Source organism: Corvus kubaryi, unplaced genomic scaffold (assembly GCF_017639235.1).
Source record: "Corvus kubaryi isolate FWS band 111438036 unplaced genomic scaffold, C.kubaryi_AGA036_p1.0 split3-73, whole genome shotgun sequence".
Classification (NCBI taxonomy): Eukaryota; Metazoa; Chordata; class Aves; order Passeriformes; family Corvidae; genus Corvus; species Corvus kubaryi.
In genome coordinates this window covers 16,468,882-16,492,924 of record NW_024582091.1, presented here as the reverse complement: position 1 = coordinate 16,492,924, position 24,043 = coordinate 16,468,882, and the positions used below count along the sequence as shown (strand labels likewise).

Genomic DNA, 24,043 nt, shown 5'->3' with positions numbered 1-24,043 from the left:
CTGAGCGATTTTTTTAACCTGATAAACTTAAATTAAGGAAATTTAAGGAAAATTACATATTCCTCCTCCATGGGTGGATGTACCAGTTCAGGTAAACGGTAGATGGACCAGTTAATGTCTTTAGACACTATGTCAAATGATAAATATTTATTATGTTTCTGTATTAATTCGTGTGAAGACAAATACATATGTATGACACTGCAGAGGCAAAAACACACGATCAAAGCCAGCTGGATATTACAGTGTTTAGGAACTGGCTGTTGAATAAAGCTCAGCTTTCAACTTATGCCCATTGCCGGTCCACCTCTGGAGCCATGTCGCCCCTCGGAGATGAGGGAACCCCCAGCACACCTGAGGGCTGCCATGACGGCTGTCGTGTAAGCCCCGAAACACCGAAGGCGGAACTCAGGGGTAGTGAGAAAAAGGAAAATAAACTATGTCAAAACCCTGGTGTTCCACAGGAAATACCGGGACGGGGAAAGGACGCCCCACGAGGGCATCCAGAGCCGCCAACCTCTGAAGCCCACTGCGTGCGCCAACCCCGCGACGCCGGGGCGAGAGCGGAGCCGGTGCCCGCTGTCCCCGCAGCGCCGGCGGGTGGCCGGGCCGGGTCCCCGTGGAGGGGATGCGCTGTCCGCCCCCCCGGGCCGGAGGAGGCGCTGCCTTCCACATTGGCTGGGGGCCCGCGCACCGCCTCCCCCGGCCCCGCTTCCCCGCGCCCGGCCGGGGGGCGCGGCGGCGGAGCGCGGCACGACGGGGCTCACGGCCGGGCAGCGCCCACGGCCGGGAACGGACCCGCCGCCCGCCCCCGCGGTGTCCCCCGGTGTTCCCGTGTCCCTCCCCCGGGGCGAAGTTTGGCCAGCGCCGCCTGTCCGCCCCGGTGCTGCCAGGGCCGGGACAAAAGGCACACACTGACACGTGATGGGCGCCGGGCTTCATAAATGGGACCGGAGCGGGGCGGAAGGCGGGGGGGACGCAGCGGCGGCGTGTGCCGGAGCCGCGCCGGGCGCCCGGCGGCTCCCGCGCTGCCTCCCCGCGCCGAGGCGGCGGCGGGCGGAGGCGGCGGAGGAGGGGGCGGGCGGGCGGCACATGGAGCGGCGGCGGTGGCGGCAGGGCGGCGGAGCCCCGCGCGCCGCCTGACCCGGGCGAGCGAGGGCGGCGGTGGTCGGAGAGGAGGCGCCGAGGGGAGGGAAGCGAAGAAGGGGAGGCAGCCGGGGGGAGAAGTCTCCCACCTCCTCCTTCCCCTTACCGGCACCGCCTCCTCGGCGCTCCCCAGTGCTGGGGTGCCCGGGTGGGGCGGCGCTCCCGCTCCCTGCTGGGGGTCGGCGCGGCCGGAGCAGGCGGGGAACGCGACCGGTGCCGTGCGGAGGGTAAGGACGGCGCGGGGCGGAGGGGAGCGGGGGGGCCGAGGAGGGCGGCGGGTGCCCCCCGGTCGGGGACCAGGGACCCGTCGTCCCCCTCAAAGTTTGTTGGCGGCGTGGGTGGGAGGGGGGGTTTCGGGGAATGACAGCGCCTGCCCCGACGGCGGAACGGGCGGAGGGGAGGCGGCTGCCTGCGGAGCATCCTCCCCGTGATCCGCCGCCGCGTCCCGCGGCGATCGCGACCCACGCTGCGGCGGGGGCCGGGGACCGCGCGGGTCTCGCCTCTGCCCCGCGCACGGCCCCGCGCCGCCGCCCCGGGCGGCTGGGGCGAGTTGGAGGTAGCCCCGGGGCCGCCCGGGAAAAGCCGATGGTCCGAGGAGCGCAGTTTGGCTTCGCGAGCCCGGCCGGAGGAGGGGGGACCCGGCGGCGAGGGGAGCCCGGCAGCGGGCGGGGGTGCGGGCGGCTGGTGGCGTTATGGTTAACACGCGTCTATTCTTCTGTGCGCGGAGCTGGCAGCCTCCCGGGCTCCCACAGGACCTTATCTGACATCGGAGGTTTCTCCTCTCGTCCTGACCCACTGGTGATTTACAGCGGGTGGCATTCAGCCCGGCTTTCCTGTGCACTTTTCCTCTCCAAACTCTGCCTTTGAGGCTGTAACCGAAATAAAAGGCGGTTCGCAATTTTGTGCGCAACGATGTTCCCTTAAAAAATGTCACTTAGTCGTCCAGCATCCTCAGAATATCCCGGTAGGGTTTCTTGGTTGGTTGGTTGGTTTGTTTTTGTCTGAAATTCGGAAGTCTGGGGGGTAAAGAGCTGAAAAAGAGTGAGCCTTTTAAACTTCACGCAGCGTTTGTCATGTCAAATCTTCATTTGTTGAGAAATAATTTTGAGTAACCAGATGGGCTTATTTTAAATGGGAATCTTTTTGTCTCAAAGACGTCTGCAAATCTCCATTGAGAACACCCCTGGATGAGGTACGTACCAAACCTTTGGTAGGAGAGAGCTCGTTACTGAGATTGCAGTTTGATTAAGTAAAATGGTGTCAGAAGATGAAGTCTATAGTTTTCCTTCTTTCTCTAAAATTGTCATCAGTGTTATTTTCTGTATGGCAGCAAATGAAAATATTAACAGTTTCGGCACATGTTTTCTAATTTCAGAAGATAAAGGGACATATATAAGAAGCAGATAGCAAAATGCTTCTTTAGTATCTGCTAGGGTTAGGGTTTTGTTTTTTTTTAATAGTATAGCTTTTTTAACCTGCTAAAGGTGTAGTAATTTTTTTCCTTTTTTTCTTAGATGTATCATGTTGTTTTCATTGTTATTGTTCACCCTTTCTTAAAGGAATATGGCATTCTCTGCTGGGGGTGGCATTGCTGTTACTGCAAAGAATCCGAGTAATAGTGAATATGATGTTTAATAACAAAATGTCCAACATTGCAAAAATTACTTGGCTGTGCTTAATTCTTTTCCTATTATACCTCATATCAACCACCAGCATGGGCTTTTCCTTCTCAAGAAGAGAAAAAAGCCCTGTGACTATAGCAGGAATATTTATTATGCAGGCAGAGTTTATTAAATCAGTCATAAAAGAAATGAACGTAACATCTTTAAACAGTTCAGAAGATGCATGTGTAATTCCTGATTTGCTTGAGGTTAAAATTAGTTTTGTAGCAACGAGTAACAGCTTTGCTTTATTATCTGTTGGTCTTTGGAATAAGAGGCAGAACCATTTGAATAAAACCATTTTAAAGCAGAATTGCTAAAAGCAATAATTGTTTGACTGAGCCAGCAGGCACCTATTGCCAGGAGGGGGAAAAAAAGTTGGCTAGTTAAAGAAATTGATTTATTTGCTGAGAATTTAGGTCGTTGACCATTGTATGATACCTAAACTCACAGGATTGCAATCAAAATACCTATAAAACTCAAGGTGCAGGTGGAAGCAGTTTATAGTATTGCGAGGATGAGCTGGTGTATGCCTTTGATCCTGGCTGTTGTTCTTTCGTGAATGATATGAGCTCAATTGCATAAAGGACCCTGTTAAAGGCTTTCTTGCTCTGTTGAAGGACTGAAGCCTTTCTTTAACTTCCCCTATTACAACGTTTTGATTGGGCAGCAGAAGTTTAGAAAGAAATAACATTTTTTTCCTTTCTTTTTGAAGCCATTTTTGACTTTCAGCCTTTAATGTGGCCATCTCAAAATGTTTGCAGACTGTCATCCCACTGGGAATTTTGGTGCTGAAAGTTCTGTGCACTAGAGAGTGAGAGCTGACATGGTTTTCTTTTCTATTGAGTAGAGGTGAGGTAGGTGAGGAGATTAAGAATCCAAACTCATATATTAATTTAGTATTGCCCAAGATTTTTACGAATGCATTGCCATTCTTGGTTCTGCAGGTCTCATGCACTGTCTTCCACTCACCTAGTTCCTCTAAATCTGGATGGCTTAAAGAGAAATTACTGTAACTTCTCGAATGCAAACTTTGGGACCTCTCTAGTCATGTAGTCACCTACCTAGGCATCCACAGAATTCATTTTTCTCAGTGGTGATTGCTCTTCATTTCTTTCCAGATGTCTATTTTGTCTTCATCTGACAGTTCTCATGAAACAGTAAATTATTTTTTTTCTGCAATTTCCCAAATAGTTTAGGCTATGTAACATGATGAATGTTCTACAAAACCACTCATCGACCATTTAGGTGAGAATTTGGAGATTTTTCTCTTCTCTAGCAGCAAATTCACAGTCTGCTGATGATTTAAAATTTGTACTGTGGGCGACCCTAACACTGGGATTTGGCCAAGTTCAAAGCAGCTATGCAGATGGACACACAAAACAGAAGGCAGAGGGAAATAGACCCTTTTAATGATAACAAGGCTGCTCTTGTTTTCTTATCTACAGTGGAAATGCATGCAAGTCCCTTGTACCTAAAAGCAAACTTGCAAAAGTGCCAGAATAGACAGCAAGAGCATTTGTTATTAATGCAAAGTTAAAAATGTGTCAACCTGTCTTCTCAGTACTGCTCTGTATGTCTCCATTTCTAGACTGATGCTGTACTGCTGCCAAAAGTGCACATCCCATCACTCTTGGTGGGATAAGGATTTCCCCCCAGAACTCACAGCCTTTGAAAGTGTGTGGCTTTGTTAATGGTCTCTGAAAACAGCTATGACCTGTCCCTTTGAAATGGCTATAATGACTTATAAATCAATTTCTTGTCAGAAAGAACTTTTCTCTTTTTTTTTCCCTTTTTCCTGAAGGTGCCATTGTTGCCCATGAAAAATTATTGGGTTTGCAACATAAGGTCGGAGCACATTTTATTCTGCCATTTGTGCCTCATGCAGGGGCATTACGGTGACGCACACCCCAAGCTCGGTTCTGCCTCTCTTCAGTAGGAACATCCTTTCTTGGTGAAACTGGCCACATCCAAATTACAAAATAGGTATTTAATTACAGTGTGTGTTAGTATAATGGTCACTTCTTATGCGTTGGCTGGACTGTTGGTGAAGGTGGATATTTTACACAATTCAGATGTTGTATTCTTTGTGTAGATTGAGGCTAGATGGCATCAAATAGTACCTCATCCTGTGTTAACCTCTTCTATGGCAATTATGCATTCTTAAGTAAGGTGTGTTTACTCACTACAAAGTACTGAGTGGGAGCAGGTTCTGTACTGTCAATTCACTTTCAGCCCTCACTGGAGTAGTTTCCATCTTTCTGCATTTTAGGAAACATTTCAAAGTTTGTGTTTAGGATCTTGGGGGGCTGCTACCTTCCTGTTCTGCTGAGTATGTGAAACATGCTCTCAGAAATCACTGGTTTTAGTCAGTTGTACCTGTTTTAAGGAATGCAGCACTGAAGTCCAGACTATGTACATGTCTGGAATATTAGGTGACACATTTATATATACATGTAAAATAACTTTTACAGGATGTCAGTGATAGATATACTAGTTTTAGATTCTTGCTTTTAGCCAAGAAGGCTATGTATAAGGGAATTCAGGACGATATTCAGCAATCATCTTGCCTGTATTTTTGTACCTACACTTGTAGCTTGTCTGCATGTACTCTAGCGCTTGAAATTTGAGTTTATGCATGACATACTGCAGGGTTTATGAGACTTCAGTTCTTCCTCTAGGCATATGGTTTTTTTGTTTATGTCTATTTGTAAGTTTATGCATAGAAGTATACCTATATATATAAAGTCATAACTCATCCTTCAGTATATTTTAACTGTTTCTCCAAGTCTGATGTAATACTGGTTGAAGTCTCTCCACAGTTGGTTGTTCTGGCTACTTGGATATCAAATTCTACTGTAATTCTTTCTCACGTCTCCTCTTCCCTCCCTCTCTTCTTTTTTTAAAAAAAGAGAAGCATCTGAATGTTTCAAAGACATACACCATTGCCAAGCAATCTGGTGTAGTGGCTTAATATGCTGGCAAATAATTTCACAAGTTATTTGTGTGTGTGAAGGCAGTATATTTGAATATCATTATATTGTGAATGTAACTATGAAGACAGTTATCTGAGATTATTTAAATCCTAGGAAAGGCCAGACGGCTCCAGAAATGAAAGAATGTTTTTCATTTTTTAGCTGGGAGTGCGTATTTCTGTCCTTTGCTAATGCTGGTGGCATGGGGCATCGCAGTTGCCAAAAGCCTTTTTATCCCAGCTTTTGAGCAATCTCAATACTTTATGGCCTAAAAACAGTTTGCAGGAGAAGCAGACTCTTGAAGACTGAGGTAGAAGGGATATTGCTTTGCAGCGTGTTGCTGGCCTTCTGTGCACTAACTTTTTGTCTTTGCCTGTGAACCCCTTTTTCACTTCTGGTGTGTTTATCTGCTGTGTGGGTCATTTAGTGGCTCCATTTGAGCACTCTCTTCCTTTCCACCTCAGAAGTCCATATCCTGTATGTCATTTTCCCTAAGCAGTTTGATTTTTGTTAATGTCCCTGGCCAAATTTGCTCAGCTAACCTCGCCTCAGTGTCCCCAGCCTGGTCCCAACTGTCAGTGCGTACAGTGCTGTCCTTTTCCCTGACCTTACCAAGGGTGGCTTCTCAGAGCCCTTTGCATCTTCCTTCGTCGTTTGAATGCAGATCAGAAATGGACTTTCAAAAGAGCAAGTCATTGCCTGCAGAGCGAGCAGTGGATCTGTTCTTTCTTTATGGTGAGATCTGAAAAATCCCACTAGCTATATCCTTCAGCTTACGGAGGTGTCTCTGAAGTTCGCACAGCTCAGAAGAGGAGGGAGGTTTTCTCTCGTGAATTTTCTCCTTCACCTCATCTGCTTTCCTCCAGCCTATCACAAAGGCAATTCTTCTCTGTCTCTAAAATCTGTATCCCTGCCTCACAGAGGCACTTCCACTTGGGTCTTCCTTTCTTACCTTTCTCCACTTTGCTCCTGTCTCACATGGAGATGTCTTATTCCCAGTATGAGGATAGTACCTATCTTTCCTGTCTTCTACCAATTCTCACCACACAAATAACTTAACCCACATTACCTTTGCTCTCAGCATCTCCTTGCTCTATCTCATGATTTCTTTAATTAAAACTTGTTAGAGCCAGTTTGTTGCGGGGGGATGAGAAGGCAGACATACACTCTGTGCAGTTTATGAGAATTCTCCCTGGAGCCTGATGTTTTTGCTATCTTTCTGTCTCTAAACCTTATGCTTTTAATAAAGTTCATTAATATTTTCTGCTGCAACAAATTCATGACCTTCTGTGTTCTGCTCTGGCCATTGCATGGAAACTATTTTCTAGGAGTGGTTCTCTTCCTCTCTCTCTCGTTTCTTCCTAATAAATCTGCTTTTCCTTCGGTTTGATCCTCTAGACATTACGTTCTTCTGGAGACCTTTAGCATTTAGCATCCAATGGAGCCCGGTCTTTTATGTCCTGCTCTGTTGTTTCAAATGACTTCTCTCCCTTAAACTACATATTGTGTACTAACCTGCCATTTCTTCTAGGTACTTCCAGAAGATTGACTGTTCAGCCCCCATCTCTTTTGCGTCTGGCTGGGCTTCTCTGTCCCCATTTAACATTTATGTCAATTCTGCTCAGCAACAATTGCCCGCACCTTTTGGCATTGTAGAATGGCTAGAGAGGAGGCTGGAAATGACACGATTTCTGATGGAGTTTTGAAATCCAAGAGGAACTCTTCTATGAAAAAGTTTGAGAGTTCAAAATTAACCAGGTTAATGAGTTCTCCTCCATTTTCTTTAAAATGTAAATTCCATAGCATTGTATCAAACTTCATATTATCTGTTCATTCTGCTTTATTGGAAAAGAAGTGTACAAAGTCCTTTATTGGGAAACCAGTCCCTAAACTGGAGCTGATTTTAAGCAAACAAACCAGGTCACAATTGCTTCACTGTTTCCTTTCATCTGAGTCTTTCATATTTCAGCAAGACTCCTCATCCTCTTTCAAAATTTCTATCTTTAGATGAAATTAAGATAATATAAACTGTGAAAGATCTTTAAATCCCACAGTTTTACAATAGCCACCTTTGCCTTCTGTCCTTTCTCCCAAAAGCTGGGCAGAGCAGCTAGCTGTAGTTTCCCATTAATGTCACCCTGATAGTCCCTTTGCTGGTTTGTGACTTCAATACTTCATCTTGTCTGCAACTTGGTAGGAAATGTGTTTTTGGGGGGTTGTATTTTACAAGCTGAGAGGTTTTGGGTGATCTCAGGAGTTCTAGAGATTTTTTACAGGCAGACGGGGCAGCTGCCCCTGCTCTTCCTCCCCTGCATCTGGGTGGAATGCAGGAGGTGCATCCTTGATTTGCTTAATTCAGAGAAAGGGCTTCAAGCTAAGCCTCTCACCAGGCATGCACCCTGCCTCCTGGAATACCAGCTGGTGCCTTTACTTGCGGATGCTTAGCTCTCAATCCAACATGGAACAGCTCGAGCAGTTTAGAGATGGGCAGCAGAATGTAGAGGTTGCCAGCACGCTCACCTGGCTCACAGAAAGCGAAGTTTAGGTCCTTCAGCTGCACCAGAAGGAGCAGGACTTCAGCCTTGCTCTTGAACCTCTCTGACTTTAGACACATGTATATGCTCTGGCTGTTCGGGATGTAAGGCACAGCCTCCTTTTCTCTGCACCTGCAAATCACCTGTGCTAAACTGGTGCACACATCTTGCCAACAAAACTTTGGGGGGAGGGAATAATACTATTGCTTTTAAAAGCAGTCCGTCACTGATTAACACCCTGTTTTCCCCCTTGTTTTGTTTTTGTTGTTCAGGTTGTCAGCTGCTGGATGCTGGGGGGTGTCACATAGGAGCCATTTGCCCACACATTGGAACAGTCTGGCCCTTATCCTGCTAGTGTGCAAACGGTATGTTAATTAACATAAATAACCATGTAGCTGTGCCTTCTTGCTAATTAAGATTCAACTTGCCAAAGATATGATCACATTACATAAGAACAAAATTTGGTTCATTACTTGCATGCCCTAGTTTACCCCATAGCTGATAGTGCCTTGCTGTATCTAGAAGATAACATCCCTTATTTGCTCCTCTCCTAGCGTCTGTGCTCCTTCCCGATGCCTCACACAGAGAAAATTCTGACTGAAATGAATGCAAGTTTTCCTGAATTAGGAGTGACAGCATATTTGCCATTTTTAGCCTAGGAGTAGCACAGTTTTGGAGATGGAGCAGTAAACCAGTAAATAGGATAGGGATAACATTGCCTTCACATTCTTCTCAACATGTGTTTTTTCCTTGCTTGGTGTTACTGAGTCTGAGAATGCCATTTCTCAGTCTGCACATTTCTTTCTCCAAGGCTTGGAAACCTTGTTCTGTCCTCGAAGCTGTATTGTTCATCACCATATGGGATAAGGTAATTATTAGCCATATAAATTTTCATTTTATAGGACAGTTCTAATTCCTAGAGGCCAACAGTTACCGTGGTAGATCTCATTTCTCTCACAGTTTTACAGCTGACTGCATATACGAGTGTAAATTGCTGCTGTTTCTCCTGCCGTAGTACTTTGTGGACCCAGTTTGGGAGGAGTCCCAGTGTGTTGGGCACTGCACAAACTTATCAGAAGATAATGCCCTTCTCTGAATGACTTGGAACCCTATAAGGTGTAAACAAGGAGAGTGCGTTTCTGTATTTTTATGCATTTAAAAACTGTTTGAATTCTTCCTACTTGTCCTTTGGCCTGTTCTTAATTAACTATGATTATCATAGAAGAAATGTATAGACACGGAGATCAAAATGTTTCCTAAAATGGAAGCCAAAGAGGTTTGATTGTGGATTTCCCTTGCTTGTTTTGATTCCTTTTCTTGCCATGTCAACATTTTTGCAGTTATCAGTATCATCATTGTATTGCTCATAATTACTTTCTGAGGAAGAGAATAAATACTCACTGTTTCTATTCAGGCTATTAAAATTGCTTTATCAATCATCCTGATTTGAAAATTGTAACAAATTCAGCTCTTTTTATAGACAATGATAAAGACTTTCCAGCTCTCCTTCTATCCCAGAACAGCAGGAGAAGATAGGTAATAGCATTTTAATGAAGTCATGTTCTTGTTCCCCAAGTGAGCTGGTGTTGTGGACCAACAAGAAGTCCAGAGGAAGTATAATTCTCCTTGTTGTCCTTGATGAGTTACCAGCCTCTTTTGTACTACATATTTTTTATTTTACCTAACGTGTATTTATATTCTGTTATCCAAGCATCTTTAGGGCTATATGTAACCACACAGTGGAGGGCACTAGTAAGACTTGACCCTTCAACTCTTCACTAATTCTTTCACTTTGAAGGCAAAGCAAAGTTGTGTCTTCAACCTTTGGGTGATGTTTAACACCTCATACGTTTGATCCCTGCTAAAGTAGGCAGGGAAAAAGGGCTGGAGCAAGTTGAATGCGTGTCGCTGCAGACAGCTAGGCCAGGAATTTGTCAAAGCCACTCCATCTAGTGGCAGGCACTTCACACAGCTGGTCTGGCAGTGCCCACCAACAGCTGCTGGATGGTGGGAGAAAGGTCTAAAATGGTGTTCAGCTATGACAGTTCTGGTCTGGTCTTCAAGAAAAAAGATCCTTCAAGTTTTTCTCTGTTGTTTAATTCTTATCCGTAGTCATAATTCAGTACTTGCCGTGACTTGCTGCATGCAGTTGTGGAAATACCTCAAAAATTTTGAGTGCCGGTGTCAGTGCAGCCTCTCCTTCATATTTAATCAATGTTTCAGTCTTCTAAAAGCTGTTTTAAAATGAGTGAGATAGTAGAGTTCATTTATGGAAGGAATGAAGCTGAGAGCTTTGAAAACTCAAAAGAAGTTGGAAGAGTGCATTCTGGCAGGGCAGGAGAGTTCTTGGCAAAGCAGGGAGTTTCTCCATTTCTGCCACCCTGCCCATGAGGGCAGCTTTCTGCAGCACACAGCTGTCACTCCAGTGGCATGCAGAGAGGATGAATCTGTGTAGGGGAACGCTTATTCTCTGGGGAGGCTCTGAGAAGCCAGAGAGGCTCCTGGAGTATTTCATGTGGAGATAGTCATGGCTCTTGGGCAGTGTGGGTTTGGGCTCTTGGGCAGGATGGGTTTGGGTTGTATTGAAGCCAACTGCAAAGAGCAGTGTGGCTGCGTGGCATGGGGTGTCTGTTTTCATGGGCAGTGCCTGCTCACCACTCCAGGTTCGGACAGAAATGCTCAGAGCCAAAATGTGTGTGGCACTGGCATGTGCACCTGGCCATGTGAAAAGACCAAGAAAAAGACCATTGCTGCTGCCATTGGCTTTTCTTTCTATGTCAAATCATGCAGCACCTGTGACCTGATAACTGCAGTGCCAAAGGTCCAGTCTTGTTTTCACCAGACAGCTATGGAAAACCTCACTGATCTCTTCAGTGCATTTTAGTAGTGAGCTTATACTGGGATAAGCTAGTATCTAAATTAAAATAAATGAATTTCATGTAAAGTGTAATTCCAGATCAAGCAAATGGTTGTTTTACTGCAACTTTAATAAAAATCAACTGCAGCTTGAATAGGTGCATGCACACATACTGCTAGAAATTTCCAATTAGGATATTCCCAGCAGCAAACAAAAACAAAATTAATGTTAGCAGCATTCCCCAAAGCCTAAACTACACTACTAATGAACTCCCAAGTACTCTCAAAGAAAACTCTCTTTGCAGAGACAATAAGGTAAAAATTACTGTAATAATCTCAATGTAAAAATACAGAGGGAAAAAAAAAATCATTGACATTCAAAGTAAGCCTTGCCTCTCCTGATCCCATTAACCGTGTTGTTAGCATAGCATATGCATGCATAGTGATATTGTCACATAACTCACTGCCACCTTCAAAAGAGCACACAAGAATTCGTGTTCTTTCATTTGTATTTCAAATAAAGGTAGGGGTTGCATGGCACCCAATTCTGAGGAAGTCTGTACTTGACATGACTCCAGCAGGGACCGGCTACCTGATAACAATTTGTTTGTCTGTCTAGCAGAAGTGCTCAGTTGAATACAATTTATGAAGCTTTCCTCAGACATAATCTTCTCGACATGGGGCTGTGGCTTTACTCATTAAAATGGTTGCCTTTCTTCTGTCAAAAATAAGCTTGAATAGCAGAGGATACCACAGCAATCTTTACATATTTATAGAACTACTTGTTTTATTTAATGGATTTTTGGATAGTTTTCAAGTTAATAACACATTCTTCATTTGTGTTTTTAAAATGGTGTTACAATGCCAAGTTTAAAGTTGCCAGACTTCACCCAAAGAAGATTTGTCAGCAGAGTCATCTTTGCAGCTTGTAACATCTGCAAATTCTCTAGGAGCAGCTGTAAAACACCTTCTGGAAGAAAAGTGCCTTCCATATTAGATGATTGCTGTTCATTTTTAATGTATGCTTCAGTGACATTTCCCTCCCTCCCTGCTCACGCCCTCAAAATTAAATTCCTTAATACTGTCTGTCTAATAATTGTTATTTCCTGAGCAAATTGTGTCTGCAAAAGCTGACTCAGCCAGTATATTTTGTGTGTTGCGACTCTCCCAGTAAGGGTTGTTTGTACTCATACTTCCTTGCAGCACTGGAGTTGCAGTGTCTTCTGAAGGTCTAAGTTCATATATTTCCTTTAATAATCAATGTCCAGGCCTGCTTAATAAAAGGCAAAACTTTAAAGGGCTGTGGAAAAAGTCCTGAGCGTTCAGATACTATAAGGGCAGTATAAATATATCATCAGCCAAGTGATCTCTGTTTTTTTGGAAATGCTCATAATTTCACATATTTTTAAGTACTGCTATTGTTGTTGAGAGGCATCCTTTTCTTCTTGCCTATATTTTCTTGGGAAACGAGAAGTGGTACCTGCTGTGCAAGTCTTCTCTTTAGAAGTTGAGGTGATCAGTACTCTGATTTTGGCAGATAAACTCTTGCAGCCTTTCTGACCATTTATTGTCAGTTGTGTAAAGTGAACAGGTAAAGTCAGTAAAAGCCTATAAATGGCATCTGGGATTTCTTGAGAGCAACAATTTCCTCCATACCAAAAGCAAGAAGAAACTTGGTTTGCTCCTGTTGCTGATTAATCATCAAGATGTCCCATAGCAGATTCAGAATATTTGTAGCACACAAAAGGAGTGATTCTGGCTCTTATTTGTATTCAGACCACTCTCATCCACTGAGGTGGTGGAAGAGGGCCGTAAAGCAGATGTTCAGTCCATATTCAAGGCATTTTCTATCGGCAAAGTAATATAAAGGAGTACAGCATAACAAGAGCTGTAAGACTTGTCTTGTATGTCGATGCATGCTCAGGTGCTGATGGGGGTCCTCTCCCAAGGGAACCCCGACCAGGAGTTGTTCCCCTCCACAAATCACCATCCATGAGCAAAGGCTGTACTTGACAGAACTCAGAAACCACTGGCTACCTTCTGCTGGGTCCCCCCAGTTTTGGAGAGGACAGAATGTTTTGGAGGGTGTCCCTAGGGGGACGAGTTACATTACAGTGCTTCTCACAGAAGCAGTGACTCCTGGTCCCTTTTGCCTGGAGTTTTGGCCACTGCTGCACCCTGATCTAAACTTGGTGCCATGTTTAGCTAGGCAAGCTTACACTGCCCTGATTGAGGCTTCTGGTCTGTACAGAGCAGATCACTGATTCTCTCACTGACTTAACAGTGCTGGTCACCATTCCTGAAACTGTGGACAGAGCTGGGTAACAACCCACCTCCCTCAACTTGCTCAAGTATTCCAGTACCTTAGTTTGCTTAGCAGAAGGAAGGAATCATCTTTGTATATGAATGTAATGAAGCTATATATTTTTAGATTAAATACCTTGCTGATAAATTTGCAATAGCAAATTCAGGATGTTAGTAGACCTCAGATTGCTATAGCAGGATAATAAGAATATACAGGCATACTGGGTGAGCTGTGAAATTTGGAGTGCATGGCTCTGTCCCTGTTGCCCCTCTGTTGTCAATTTTTCAAAACCCTCAGTGCCTTTTGTAAGAAAAACAGTGAAGGTGGTGACTCAGTTTAGTGCTGCTCCTCCATTGGCACTTGGTATTATCTAAATGAAACAAGCCCATGGAATATTGGTCTGCAAGGTACATTGCAATCAGAAGCTGAGAAGAATATCTTTATGGTGGAGCAGCTCAGAAGTTTTTGACGAGAAATGAAAATCGCTTTCCTGTGAAACAGTCAATTCCCTGTGCCTCTGTTTTTCATGTCACTTCTTAGTGTAATTCAGTTTTAGTGAAATCCAGGTGATTTCTTTCTAAGTGCTCAACCCACCCTGATTTCCCACAGTGGCAAAGCCTAGACCTGCACTGAATAGCAGAGAAGGGTTGATTTTGTTTGACAGAGTTCAGCTAAGTTGTTTGTGGAGTTTGTCTCCCTGTTTATGTTAATGAAGTCTTACCTTTTCCCCATACAGGATTTCCTCCGATGCATTTTTCCATCCCCCAAGTCTCTCTGAAACCAACAAGACTGGGGTTATGAAGTCAATTCTAGATGGCCTCGCAGATACCACTTTCCGAACAATCACGACAGATCTCCTTTACGTGGGCTCCAACGATATCCAGTACGAAGACATGAAAGGTGACATGGCATCCAAGCTGGGGTACTACCCCCAGAAGTTCCCTCTTTCCTCCTTCAGGGGAGATCCTTTCCAAGAAAAAATGACTGGAGGAGATGATTCCCTGTTGACCATTATTCCTTCAGATCAGGTCAACATCACAGAGTTTTACAACAAGTCCCTGTCCACCTTTAAGGATAATGAGGAGAATATACAGTGTGGGGAGAACTTTATGGATATGGAGTGTTTTATGATCCTGAACCCCAGCCAGCAGCTGGCCATCGCCGTACTGTCGCTCACCCTGGGCACCTTCACAGTCCTAGAGAACCTTCTTGTCCTGTGTGTCATCCTCCACTCCCGAAGCCTCCGGTGTAGACCCTCCTACCATTTCATCGGCAGCCTGGCTGTGGCCGACCTCCTTGGCAGTGTGATTTTTGTCTACAGTTTTGTGGATTTCCATGTTTTCCATCGGAAGGATAGCCCCAATGTCTTCTTGTTCAAACTGGGTGGAGTTACAGCCTCCTTCACTGCCTCTGTAGGTAGCCTTTTCCTCACGGCAATAGACCGGTACATCTCTATACACAGGCCACTAGCTTATAAAAGGATTGTTACCCGACCAAAGGCTGTCGTAGCATTTTGTGTGATGTGGACCATTGCTATTGTAATAGCTGTTCTTCCTCTGCTCGGCTGGAACTGCAAAAAACTTAATTCTGTTTGTTCGGACATATTCCCTCTCATCGATGAGACGTACCTGATGTTCTGGATCGGGGTCACCAGCGTCCTCTTGTTGTTCATTGTCTATGCCTACATGTACATTCTGTGGAAGGCTCACAGCCACGCTGTTCGCATGCTGCAGCGAGGCACACAGAAAAGCATAATCATTCAGTCGACGGAGGATGGTAAGGTACAGATCACTAGGCCTGATCAAACTCGTATGGACATCAGGTTAGCCAAAACCTTGGTCCTTATCCTAGTCGTTTTAATCATATGCTGGGGCCCTCTCCTCGCCATCATGGTGTATGATGTCTTTGGGAAAATGAACAAGCTCATCAAGACTATCTTTGCCTTCTGTAGCATGCTCTGTTTGCTGAATTCAACAGTGAATCCCATCATCTACGCTCTGAGGAGCAAGGACTTGCGACACGCCTTCCGCAGCATGTTCCCCACCTGTGAAGGGACTGCGCAGCCCCTGGATAACAGCATGGAGTCTGACTGCCAGCACAAACATGCCAACAACACAGGGAATGTGCACAGGGCTGCCGAGAGCTGCATTAAGAGCACAGTTAAGATTGCCAAAGTTACCATGTCTGTCTCCACGGACACAACTGCTGAAGCGTTGTAAGTCAGAGACTTCTCAGCATTGTGAGAAAAGGAGTTTAAGTTTAAAAAAAAATTAAAATTAAAAAAATCAACAACAGAGAAAACCAAACCCATGGCTTAACGTGTTTGTACCCTCCTGTAATATTTTTTGGTTTGTCATTGTAAGCTGAGCGATGATTGTGTTAAGAGCATTACCATCAGCCAGTTTTTCAGGTTTTACAATTAGGGGTTCTAGCTAAATTTTCACAAGTTTTTCTCAAAAGGTGTTTACTGAATAATAATGTTTCCAGAAAGAGCACAGAGAAAATACCAGATTAGCAATCATTCCTTTGGGGGTGTGAAGAAGAATTGTGAAACCTAATTGAAAAATAACGTGTCCTAAACCAATACCATCAAACAAGAAAAAAAGCCTTGTAATCATGCTGTTCATTTCAATGTGAAATGTATTTCATGTCTGTAAGTAATAAGAGTTTCTGATTTTTTCCAAAAGCAGCAGTGCTGAGTTTAGAGGTTTTGTAAAATGTGTCGTGTCCTGTGAATTGTGTGCTGTTTTATTATGTGTTATTGGTATTCGTCTGATTAAACAAAGTGATAAGGTAGAATTCCGTGGAAATAACGTGAAACGTGATATGTAAACCCCATTGAAAACACTTACTGTATTTGAAGAATTCCTATGAGGTATTTTGGAAATTTTACACTTTTAGTGGTCTTCTGTGGACTTAGAGGAGAGGCTTTGTGTTCTTCTACTAAAATTATTTCCCCACTACCTTTTACTTTCACATGCATATGAGACTAACAGCAACAGAGGAATAGAGGAGGAATGTGAGAAAGGAATGCACTGGTTCAGACTTTTAAATACCACTGCGTTTATACAGAAGGATGTTTATGGTTGCACAGACTACTGCCCTGCTCTTGGGCATTGCGTGAATATGAACACTGAAAAGCAAAGGTCCCGGATATTGGCTCCTTTAATAGGCATCTGGTTTTAAGCCATGTGCTGGTGTTGGACCACTGAAGACAGCATGTGTCAGACTCAATGTGCGATGTTATCACTGTGCAGTCGATGTATACTTGAAGGTGTGTCACATTCCTGTATCCCAGGTCTAAGCAGATTCAGAGCCTGAGATGCCAAACTCCCGTCTTCACTAAAAGAGGAGGAAATATTGTCAGACTTAAACATTTTCTTATTGTGTGAGCGTGTATATAAATAAATATCTCTGTGTGTGTACGTGTGTGTGTGCGTGCGTGTGTAAGTATACTAATCGGTGTGAGTCATGGTAGCATAGCTAAGATAGGACACTATGACCAAATGTAACTGTATTTCTTGTTGCACGCTTTGCACACGAATTCTGTTTCTAAAATTGAGTTCTTCCAATTGATTACTGATGAAAGTACCATGTTAAGAATATCTCGATCCAGCATATCCATGTGCTAGAGGAAGCAACCTTTCAGTTACACTTGAAAATAAAGGGAAACAAGAGGCAGAGAACATGGAATGAGCCCGAACTGACAAATGCTGCAGCTGTTGATAGTGTTCCTGAAGACTGAGAAAGCCAGGAGTAAATGGTAGTTTGTTTTAAGGCTGTGAGTATTAAAATCTGATAGCTTGCAATGAGGTGCATCTCACTGAAACCACTGACAAGGTTTGACACTGCCAGGAAGAAGTTACTGATGGAAAATAATGACTGTTCCACAGTGGGACAGTTTCTGCAGCCTGAGACCATCACAAGGAACATGCTACCAGATAGTCTTTGAGGCGTGGATATTCTGTGATTCTGTTCTGAGTCATAAGGTCTGGGATCCTCTTCTCTGCTGCCTTGCTTTTTCAGACCATTTCCTCACCCTTCTGACTGATTTCTGCCAAAATAGCTGCAAGCGCAGCTTAGTCCTTCAGCTGCCTGACACTTGCCGCAACAGGGGGTGACTTTCTCCATGACGCAGGGCGAGTGGAGCCAAATCCATACTGCCCTGCCACCCATCCTTGTGCTTACATAGGGAGAGAGAAGGGACAGCAGCCCAGGGTCTCTGGCTGCCTCAGTGCAGGCCAGAGCAACTGGTTGAATGAGCACCCAGCCCCTTTCAGGCAGTGGCATCCTGTGGGGATGCAAGTGGCTCCAAGTTTAGGCTTGGTGAGGATGACATGTTTTAAAGGTAAGATTGGATCAGGTGAGGTGCTGAGCAACAGCTGGAAGAGACAGGGGTACTTTCCTCCTCTACCCATCTCCCCTGCAGCTTACCTGTGTGGCAGGACAGCGCACCACACTCTCAAGGGGCCCACTGCAGTCAGCCAAAACCAGTGGATCGCAGAGGATTCCCAGAGGATGTCAAGTCCTGAAAGATGTTTTTTATGTCTGGGTCTAGTCCATCCTAAAGCAGTCCTCTTGGAGGAGTGGGGGAAAGCCCATTTGAAATGTAAGGGTATTTTAAGAGCCATTTTTGAAACTGTCTTCTTGTGAATTAAATGCAAACTTTGTGGAATTTTGTTGTGCTTTCAAGTTCTAAATTTTACGATAAATCATGGGACAATGGGGCTGTCTTGGCACTTAACTTGGTGCTTACTGATATAATAAGAAATAGCATCCTGTGAAATGTTATCCTCTATCATCAGTATCTTCATTTGCATAATGAGTTTTTCTAAAGCTCTGGGAACTGCATCGGTTCACTTAGAACCATTTATTAAAGAGATGGCAACAATTTCCTTACATGTTGCACACTAAGTAGAACTATTCTTTCATTAGAAAAATCTGCTGCCGTTCCAAGATAAGCTGTTCTTATACTTCAGCTTTAGGTATTCCTAATTTGCAGTTGCCTACTTTCACTTAGTGATAGCACAGCCAAACGACACTGTGTTCCATGGCCACCCACACCATCATCATCATCATCATCCACCCACCACCGCTAGTTGCAGTTATGTGTATGTGCCAACTCCAAGTGTCACGTACCTACCAAGAAGACCATCTATGTCACATGTGTGTAGAGTTAGATTCTCAACAGTCTAATTGTATATTTGTATAATATAATCTCCTCAATGCTGTGCAGTCACTATCCACATCTTGCACTGGCCTTTTGATGAAAATTTTAGTGTGTCTATTGTGAGATAGACAGTGCATTCTACTTGATGTTATTGGGCTGAATGTATGTAAATAAGTGAAAAAAAAAAAGTCATCTCTACAAGCAGTGGCCTAAAAAGTCTGTAATTGTGGACTAGGAAAATTGTTGAAGTTGCTGTGACATCTCAAATACTACCTTTGAATAAACTATTTACAGGGTCTCTTGGGATGCTGTTTCACAGTGAAAGGAAAATCTTTCCTTGTGATAATATGAGGTAAAGAAATTGGATTACCTGAGCTTTTTATTTCCAGTGTTTCGAAGTGGAGAACATAACTCTTTATTGTCTGTAAATCTAACATTATTACTTCCTCTTAGAAGAATATTGTATCATTAGATGTTTGTTTGAGCTGGTAACATTCTTGCAACTGTTGCAATATTTTTCATTAGCAACCTGTATAATAGTTTGTACACAAGTACTGTTCAGATTGTCATGAAAAGTAGCTTTGACCATTTACCTACCAGTAGCAGAATAGTATTTCTGTAAGATTTCCAGTGTATTCCTATCATATCATATTTTATTTCTATAATGTAATTAAACTGTTATTTATTCAAGGAGAAAAAGTATTCCTCTGCTTTTTTGTTTTCCAAATTTTGAGATAACTGAGGAAGCCACGTGATGATGCTGCCTCATCCCACGATCTGGTGCTCTACGTTTTGTTTATAAGTTTGTCTGTCATTCTGAAACAACTGCTTAAACAACTTGACAACAGGTTGTCAAGCTTTGTGGGTTTTAATTGTGCGTTGATATGTTTGAAGGAGGAGGCAGATCATATATTTTATATTTGTGTATTCAGTACTATGGAGACAAGAGAGAAATGACAGTTAAAACTGCATCTCCTGTTTCATTATGTAGGCAATTTCCCCTTTCCTCTGTATTAGCCAAAATGCAATAAATTCCTTTTGCCTTCCTCAGATGCATATGTTTGCTCAGAGATGTCACATAAGACAAGCCCATATTCTTCAGAAAAACAAAACACAAAAGAAGAAAGGAGTACAAATTAAAATAGTGCTGCCAGCAGCAGTGACAACCTAAATTAGTTATTGGGGGTTGTGAGGGTAATCAAAGATTGGAGACAAACAAAGAGTTAGTCTAGTTTTGTCCAGTGCCAGTGGGGACAGAGTTGATGGGTGTAGGGAGTGGATGATGAAGTGGTCCAGCAGGGATTCATCGAAGCTGTGCAGGCATAGCAGGCTCAGCCGTGCCACTGCCTATGAATCACATTTAAGTGCTCCCACTGCTGCTCATCCACATCTGAAAGGAAGGGTTGAAAAAGACCACTAAATGCTGTAGAAAGGTCCCTGCCTGTTTCAGAGGATCGGTTTTCCATATGATTTAATCTCAGATTCATGTTACTCGGCAATTTTCCTTCTTCACATCTGTGGCTTGAAAACATCCTAAGGGGATAAAGTGAGCATGTCATAGAATCATGGAATCATTTAGGTTGGAAAAGACCTCTAGGATCATCAAGTCCAAACATGAACCTCACACTGCCAAGGCTTGGGATCACGGTTGTGTCACAATATTTTTATTTTTAAAAACTGGGTCACTGGTGAATTGAGAAAGTCTTGGCAAAGCAAAAGCAACTAGAAATAAAAGATTAGCTCTTAATCTTTAGCTGCATATTACATTTAAATTAAGTCTGGATATTTCTGCTGAAAGCTGTCACTTTCAAAGCAGCCAGGAGACAATTCTCTCTGTATTTCCATGCTCACTGGAAAACAAGGGTTATGCTACCACAAACTAACAGCTCTTCTTCACAGTAACATCTGGCTGTATTTATAAGTCTGTACTGAACAACACAAAAGGAAATAATGACAACTTTCCAAGCAACTGTTTTCCCACACTATACCAGCTCAGGAAGCATGCGGGCAAAAGTACCATCATCGTTTCAGCCCTTCCCATTAACATCTCTTACTCTTTCTGCTTTTCTGACAGCTGTTTTAAGAAGTTACAATATCATCATACACACACAACATCAATAAAACATCTTCAGTTCGTTTGGTTTGGATTTTTTAATGCTTTGTCTTCAATGAAAGTCCAGCTTTGCTTGTTGAAAAATTAAATCATCATATCAGGGAACAGTTTAAAACAGAAGAGAAAAAAATAATTTTTCCTGTGTTTAAGAAAGTGCAGTGCGGGGCGTGTATCTGACAGTTTAGAATACATGTCTTCCTCCATTCTATTTTTGTCCATTGATCTTTTTAGGTAATCAATATAAAGACTTTTCTTTAAATAGCAGCACAGAATATGAAGCACGATTGTCTTTAACAGGACTCCTCAATGTAAGCAGCCATCTAATACTGATCTTTGAAGTTCAGTTGGGAGAAAAAGTGATAATGAGACCAAGGTAATCTTAATGATGAGGTATGACATGTCCTGGTATTGCTTTCCAATAAATCATCTTGTGTATTTAGGGCAGCACTCAGTTTAATGCTAAAGCATTTTAAGGTATTGAATCCTGTCTCAGTAAAGTTCCTCTGAATTTTTTAATGACTTCAGCAGAAATTATATCTTACCCCAGGTTTTTGAACTATCAGTTTGCTTTTGGAAAGTGCAATTTTATACTCCAGTATATTTGCATTTTCACTGACATTAAAACAAAGATGGGACAGAATAAATAACAGCCTCTATATTCATTGGGGGGTTTTACCTTCAAGAAAATCTATTTTGAATTTTGGTGGGTCAATGCAGAATCGTAGTCTGGCAGGAGTTCAATGGACTTGTCATGTGAGTGAAGCAATTTATTTATCCATTTGTGTGCAGATGGGGTGGAGAACATCATGAGCAAAGCTGCTCTCAGTAATGCTGACAGAGTTGCTTCTTGACTGCTTGCACTGGTGCGGTTTTGATGCTGCTTTCTTTCCTTCTCATATATGTGTATGCATGGTGAAAACAGGCCACACACATTCAAAATCTTCCCCCAAAATAAAGTAGTATCTCTACCTGTATTTTTTTTGTTTTGTTTTAATAATATTAATAATATTCATATTATTATGGGAAGCAATGTCGCAACCACTGATTTCACAGAAGGGAAGCCTCTCCTGCCGTTTGAAGCCTTATCTGTATGGATCAAATCCTAGCCTTGTTATCTGAACCGTTTCTTATTTTTCCCCATGGAACTCACTGAAAGTCCTTCCAGGGCTCAGCACAACAGGGATACCCCACTTTCCGTCAAGCTGAAGAGAGAGAGAAGGAAAGGGAGCTGGAAACTCCTTGGTCCTTTTTTGTGCCAGGCTGTTCTTGGAGCTGCTGTGTGTGTAGTGCTGTGAGAGTCTCTGGAGACTCCCCCATGGTGTCTGTGCCCTCGGGAAAGGTGGTTGCTGCGACCTGGCTGAGAGCAGAAACCACATCAAGAGGGGTGAAGAATAATCTTCTCTGGTTGAAACCCTTAAAAGAAAGGATTTAATACTTTGCAGTGTAATGAATCAGAGATGGGGACCTGCTATGTGTCATTTCTTAGTTACAGAACAAGGATTAAGGGTATCATTTTAATAGAGGAATATGGGAAGTTATGCAGGCTATGGATCCATCCAGTAAACACTCCTCCCAAACCTTCAGAAGGGTAGTAATAAATGTTGTAAGACCTTTCATCAGCTGCCTGGGGAAAAAAATATAATCATTGTCTCTGCAATGCTTAACTTGCAATATAATTCAAAGCAATTTTAAAATTATACACCTACCTGCTACCAATGCAGTCTGAGTTGGCAAAATTAGTAACAGGCATGCTCAGTAAATCCAAGGTTTAAAGCTTTAGCTAGAATGTTAATGTCTAAATTGAGTAATACTATCAGTCATGAGAATTACAGTTATCTGCCTCCTTATCTTTTCCTATTTGTTTGAGGGGTTTTATTTATTCTTATTATAGCACTTGCAAACCCGATAGCTCTGGCAGAAGGAGAGACAATCTCTCCACATGTGGCCACTGGTGTTGCTGAACTGCCTGCTGCAGCAAGTTCAGGGCACCCAGGGAATGTGAAACGCTGATCTGGACAAGGAGGGAAAGAGAGGATTTGCTACTTCATAGCTAGCCTAGGAGGAGATGAAGGAAGAGCAAAGCTTTCTGGGGTGCAGCCCCTTACAGCTTGGGAGATGCTGCGTGGACACTGTCACAGGGGTAGGAAAGCCCCGTGTTTTACTCCCTCCTTGGCAGCAGTTGCTGGGCTCCTCGGCAGGAAGCCCAGCAAAAATTGTTGTATCCCAGGATTAGTGTCCATGGCAAGGCACTTACAAAGGGACCTGGCTGCTTCCTGCCTGTGCTGACTGTGAATTGTGCCTCGCTTGAAAGTTGGACTTTATAGCTCAAGTTGGTGTTTAAGGAAACCTTCCACTTGCACCTTTGGAGTTCCTCACTCAGGATCCTGAAGCTGACCAAAATGTGGGTATGTGCATGTGATAAAAAACTACATGTCTACTGTTCTTACAGATAGATTGCAGGAAGAATAGCTTAACAGCAAAGTTAAAAGTCATAAAAGACCAAAAAAGGCCACATTATCCACGGATAAATTAGTCATTTAGCCCAAGTACTTTTCTATACAGGTGATATATGCAGGTAAACCATTTATCTCATTTTCCCCTGGGAAAGCTGAGGATCTACTCTGACTTACTTAAAGGCTGAATTGTCTCATTCAATGCCAAGGCAGGCAGTGGTTGCATCTGATGCTGGAAAGGACCATACAGGGACCAACAGCTGACCTCCTAAACAGATATATAAGCTGAGAACTGTTGGGTTCTCTCATCCAAAACATTCAGCCCTGATTTGAAGCAAGTGTCCATAATTTCATTTCTTTTTAATCCCATTCAAAATAACACTGGGCCCTGCAATGCTTTGTTTTATTGTTGCAGACGTGATGAAGCTACTCCTGTTATAAGAAAGGACAGGGGGGCATTCAAATTCCGTGCTGCTCTATGATCATGCCTTAGCTCTTTGCCCTTTCTTGCTGGTTACACAAGGTTTTTAAATAGTTATTTGAGATCTAATCTTAGCTGCTGTGTCAGCTGGCCCCTGCTGAGGCTTAAATCCTTCTGCTGACCAGGAAAGTGTAGACTGCAATCTCAAAAAGGAGTATGTTGCTTGCCTTCTAGAGAGCAGTGTGGAGGTGGGAATGAATAGGAAAGTGTTTCTCTCTGAAAAGTGAACAATGGCAAGGCATAAGAACATGGGCTGATGTACATTTTCTGTGGTCCCATGCCCTCTGGCAGTTTGTGCCTTCTCTCTATGCTGCCACCTCCACAGTGCCGACACAAGTGCTTGCATGCCTGC

The 24,043-nt window shown here is 43.5% G+C and overlaps 1 protein-coding gene across 8 annotated transcripts; it reads left to right on the top strand.

The window, feature by feature from the left end:
- Positions 1-1,163: 1,163 nt before the first annotated feature.
- Positions 1,164-19,696, top strand: CNR1 (cannabinoid receptor 1). 8 transcript variants are annotated; one of them, XM_042016687.1, is made up of 5 exons: positions 1,808-2,107; positions 2,298-2,335; positions 8,586-8,678; positions 9,125-9,181; positions 14,211-19,696. In XM_042016687.1, exons 2-5 carry the CDS (start codon positions 2,331-2,333, stop codon positions 15,691-15,693), a joined length of 1,638 nt encoding a protein of 545 aa, XP_041872621.1. In that variant the 5' UTR covers positions 1,808-2,107; positions 2,298-2,330; the 3' UTR covers positions 15,694-19,696. The 8 variants fall into 8 exon arrangements, with proteins under 8 accessions (XP_041872625.1, XP_041872624.1, XP_041872621.1 ...); XM_042016691.1 differs by lacking the exons at positions 1,808-2,107; positions 2,298-2,335 and adding an exon at positions 1,164-1,370; XM_042016686.1 differs by having other exon boundaries at positions 1,808-2,335.
- The last annotated feature ends 4,347 nt before the right edge of the window (positions 19,697-24,043 follow it).

Coding starts and splice junctions, on each gene's coding strand:
- CNR1 (XM_042016684.1), top strand. CDS start 7,437: ATGGCTAGAGAGGAGGCTGGAAATGACACGATTTCTGATGGAGTTTTG. Junction 7,538..8,585: donor GAGAGTTCAAAATTAACCAG/GTTAATGAGTTC, acceptor TTTGTTGTTCAG/GTTGTCAGCTGCTGGATGCT. Junction 8,679..9,124: donor ATCCTGCTAGTGTGCAAACG/GTATGTTAATTA, acceptor TCTTTCTCCAAG/GCTTGGAAACCTTGTTCTGT.